This window comes from Alexandromys fortis, unplaced genomic scaffold (assembly GCF_014885135.2).
Source record: "Alexandromys fortis isolate MF-2015 unplaced genomic scaffold, M_Fortis_MF-2015_v1.1 scaffold_3, whole genome shotgun sequence".
NCBI classification, from domain to species: domain Eukaryota; kingdom Metazoa; phylum Chordata; class Mammalia; order Rodentia; family Cricetidae; genus Alexandromys; species Alexandromys fortis.
In genome coordinates, this window is record NW_026067909.1 from 14,205,370 (window position 1) to 14,209,548 (window position 4,179).

General features: G+C 55.0%; 1 protein-coding gene across 1 annotated transcript; it reads right to left on the reverse strand.

Annotated features, from left to right (window-relative positions):
- Positions 1 to 840: 840 nt before the first annotated feature.
- LOC126498812 (glutathione S-transferase P) lies at positions 841 to 3,404 on the reverse strand. Its single transcript, XM_050137715.1, has 7 exons — positions 3,251 to 3,404; positions 2,968 to 3,003; positions 2,655 to 2,761; positions 2,472 to 2,559; positions 2,101 to 2,204; positions 1,245 to 1,352; positions 841 to 1,099 (listed from the first exon to the last, which is right to left on the reverse strand). Coding segments are annotated over exons 1-7 (633 nt in total). The 5' UTR covers positions 3,252 to 3,404; the 3' UTR covers positions 841 to 910.
- Between the last annotated feature and the right edge of the window lie 775 nt (positions 3,405 to 4,179).

The window sequence follows — 4,179 nt, forward strand, 5'->3', positions numbered from 1 at the left end:
AGAAGCCAGCTGGGATACAGATCAGTACAGGAGCTGGGGAGATAGCTGCGTGGATGAGAGCACTTGCTGAACATGAGGATCTGAGTTGAATCCCCAGTAACTGCAGTGCAGGGTGGGGAGGGTGGCAGAGACAGGGGCTTGCTGGCAGCCAGCTGAGCTTTAATTTAGAGAGATCTTGTCTCATGAGAAGGCTGAGAACCATAGAGCAGGTTACTCCCCTCTCCCACCTGCCTCTGCACGTGCATGAGCACACACGCGTACACACTGACCCCTGTTTGAGCCCAGGCTGGCCTTGAACTCAAGGTTATCTTGCTCCTGAGTTGTGACTACTGGTGCGAGCTACCACACTGGGCTCTGTTCCTGCTAAGACTCTCAGGCCTTGAAACAAACAAAAACCACTAAAAGGTTCGAAGTGTTTGGAGATCAAGTTGACCTTCTCCTTGGTCTCTGACTTCGCCTGAGAACTCTTGCCAACACACCTTGGCTTGTAAATGTGTGCAGAGTGCAACAAAACTCACGCACCACCAACAGGCCAAGCAAAGCCCCTCTGCAGAGTCCGTGACCCCTCCCAGGCCAGTTTGGGGGTCACATGCCTCAGCCTGTCCCAGGCCAGGGAACTGACCCTGGCTTGCAGTCAGGGACTCTGTTGCCTGTTCCTGGGACTGACTGGCCAGTCAGCACGAGGTTACATTATCCCTCCTCCTATTTCTCCCTTTTTCCTGTTTTAAAGATCAGCAAACATTATGCAGGAATATGCCCTGGTCCCACCCTAGGGTGCAAGCTTCCTCTGCCCTTTCCCAGTCTAATGGAGTCCCCTGCCCAGGAAACAGCACCTGCAGCACCTCTTCTGTCTTACAAACTTTATTAGTGCTGGGGAAAGGAGGACAGGCAGCTCCGGTCTCTCCCTACATTACTGCTTGCCGTTGCCATTGATGGGACGGTTCACATGGTCAGGGGAGGACAGGAAGGCCTTGATCTTGGGCCGGGCACTGAGGCGCGCCACATAGGCACTGAGCAGGGGGAAGCTGTCCAGGCAGCCAGGGGCCAGGACCTGGTGGATCAGCAGCAGATCTAGCAAGTTGTAATCGGCGAAGGAGATCTGCAAGGGTGGAGGGTGCGGATATCAACAGGTGGGAGCAGGCTGGGGAGCAGAGAGCCGACCCGCCCCACCCCACCCCTCCTCCGGTGGTTCTGCTCCATTTTACAACTGGCTTTATCTATAAGGCAATGAAGGAGCAGCTCACCTGGTCACCCACGATGAAGGCTTTGCCTCCTTGGTTCTGGGACAGCAGGGTCTCGAAAGGTTTCAGGTGTCCAGGCAGGGCCTTCACATAGTCATCCTTCCCTTCCTCCTGCCAGGGAGACCCCCAAAGCTGGACCATCCTCCCACCCTCACAGGGCAGTGGGCACTGGAATCCTGCTGCCCTGTAATGAATGCTACCCTTTCTCGATAGACCCCACCCCCAGGGACGCGCCCCTGCCATTAACTACCTCTTGGGTTGCCTGGAGATGAGCCGCCACTCTGCCTGCACCCCACACCCAGGCTATGACCTTGGTCTGGTTCACTTCGGCTGCTAATTCTTTCCCACTCCTTTCTACCATTGCATTCCTGCTAAGATCTCCCTCTATACCCTAGGCTGGCCTGGACAACTCAGACAGCAGAGCAGGCTTGGCCTTGAACTTGGAGTAGCCCTCCTGCTGAGGCCTGTTGCCAGTTGTGTTAACTCTCCCATCTAAGATCTGTTATCTTTATTATTGTAAAACTCTCCAGCGGGCACCTCTGAGGATCATTCTGTGTTTCACCTTTAGACCCATCCACAGACTCTTCAGCACCGCTCCCCCCACCAGCTTCAATCCAGTTCCAGGGCTTTAGGACCTGGCCTACTGCCCCAGCTCTCTCGGGTTCTGCCCCTATGCACACACCCACACACTGTGGGCACACATACTCTTACTATCTGCCACCACCAGCCCCTCCCGCTCCTCTTCATACTGCCCTGCCTCACCCAGCCTGGCAGAGGGAGGGAAAGGATGGAGCCAAAAGCGCAAAAAGCCCCTTTGCTTGTACACCACCCGCTGTGTGGGGGAGGGGTCCAGGCTCACATATTTGGTGTAGATGAGGGTGATGTATTTCAGGCGAAGGTCTTCCACCCCGTCATTCACCATATCCACCAGGGCAGCCTCCTTCTGATCTTTTCCATAAAGCCCTGCAGGTTGGGAAAGACAGCATATGACTGACATCTGATTTCCCCACTTCAGCCCCCTTCCCCCAGGCTGTCTGCTGGTCTGAGAGGCAACAGGAAGTGAGGACAGGCGGACCACAGCTTGAACAAACAAATCTTTGTGTGTCCCTGCTTTGCTGTCTAATCTGGAATAAAATGGGAGTGGCTGGGAGGGCAGACACCCTGAAACCACGACCGATGCTCCCACCACACCCTGCCCACTGGCTGGACCACCTGAGGTTCAGGACTTACCAAGGGATCGGCCCAGGTGCCTCAAGATGGCATTAGATTGGTACAGGGTAAGGTCTCCATCCTGAAACTTGGGGAGCTGCCCATACAGCTGGGGGAGGGGGCAACACTTGGTGAGGCTGCAGTCTCCCAGTTACAGCCCTCCAAAGGCCCCACCTCTGGCCCTCCGCCGGGTGTGCCACTCACACAGGTGGACTTGAGCACGCCTTTCATCCAAGTATCTATGGACACCACCTCCTCCTTCCAGCTCTGGTCCTGGTCAGCCAGGAGTATGCGCATGGCCTCACAGCGCCCTGTAAAGAGAGTCAGGGCAAGCAAGGGTTTGGGGACAGTGTATAGAGCCAGCCTCAAGCAACGTGGGGGGCGGGCGTGGATACGGTGAAGGAGGCACAGCCTTGTAACCAGAAGGGTCAAAGATGAACTGGAGTTTCCCCAGGGTGGATGGGAACGGTGGGCTGCAATCCCTCCCCCTCCCCTTTCTGCAGTCCCTGGTTCCTACCTCGAACTGGGAAGTAGACAATGGTGTACGGCGGCACTGGGGATCACAGGAGAAGGATGTTAGTTGGGAGAAGCGGGGTGACTAGGGTTCAGAGTGGTGCACCCTCTTGCCCCACCTTCTGGGTTCCCTCCCTGCTCTGGGCCTCCCAAGACCTCCTGAGAGTCTTCCCTCGCCCGGCTCTTGGTGCAAGCTGCTCCGTGTAGGGAGCTCTGAATCCCGAGGGAGCCCAGGCCAGGACCAGCTGCATGTTGGTAGTCTGCAGAAGCGGGCAGCGGGTACTCACTGGCTGCTGCGTAGACGTAGACGGAGGCACGAATTCCGAGCTGCGTAGACAGTAACGGATCTTGGGTGTGGAGCCAGCACAGGCCTCCGGGACGCTCACCTTATAAGGGGCACCGCGCCCCGCCCCGGATGCTGAGTCATTGCGGTGGAGGGAAAAGGGGGGTTGTGGAGTTCCGCTGCTCGTGCCTCCTACCTGGGACACTCACGAGCTGGACCTGAGTCTGGATTCATTTTTGGGTCAAAATTAGGTCCTGCTTAGAGAAGGGTGTGACCAGCTCCCTTCCACTTTGTACTGGAGCTGGACGGCTTTTTGCAGCATGTGCACCCTGTCCTGCTTCCGCCTGTCCCCATCCACCAAACTCTTCCTGCAGATCCTGCCAGTGACTAACCTAATTCATTAACGTCTTTTTTTTCTCCTGCCCAAAGAGCTTCATTTAACCATTTGACCTTCCCCAGAAGTAGCCACAAAACTGCAGTCCTGGATCCTCTAAGCCAGGAACCTGAGGAGTTTCAAAAAGAGAGAGGAAAAAAAAAGAAGCGAAGAGACAAAGTTGCAGTTTTATATCTAAAAAAAAACCCTTCACAATTGATACTTCCTCTACTTTCTGCACTACTTCTTCAGATCTTAAAAAAAATAATTGCTGGCTCTGGAGAGATGGCTCCGAAATTAAGCACCCTTTCAGCTCTTGCAGAGGACCCAAGTTCACTTCCCAGGACCCTCATGAGGTGGCTCACAACTGTCTGGAACTCCAGGACCAGAGGGATCTGACGCCTTTGTCTTCCTCTGGCTCTGCACTCATGCGCACAAACACAGAAACCCAGGAGTTCAAAAAATAAATCTTAACAAAAGAAACATGTGTCCCCAAAGGCTACTGTACACACAGCCTCACTGTTTAACACATCCAAGAGTGGTGTGAGGGGGAGACAGAC

Excerpts from the sequence above, each read along its gene's own strand:
- LOC126498812 (XM_050137715.1), bottom strand. Across the intron at positions 2,762-2,967 it reads TGTCTACTTCCCAGTTCGAG|GGCGCTGTGAGGCCATGCGC; the intron begins GTAGGAACCAGG and ends CTCTCTTTACAG. Across the intron at positions 2,560-2,654 it reads GCGTGCTCAAGTCCACCTGT|CTGTATGGGCAGCTCCCCAA; the intron begins GTGAGTGGCACA and ends CCCCTCCCCCAG.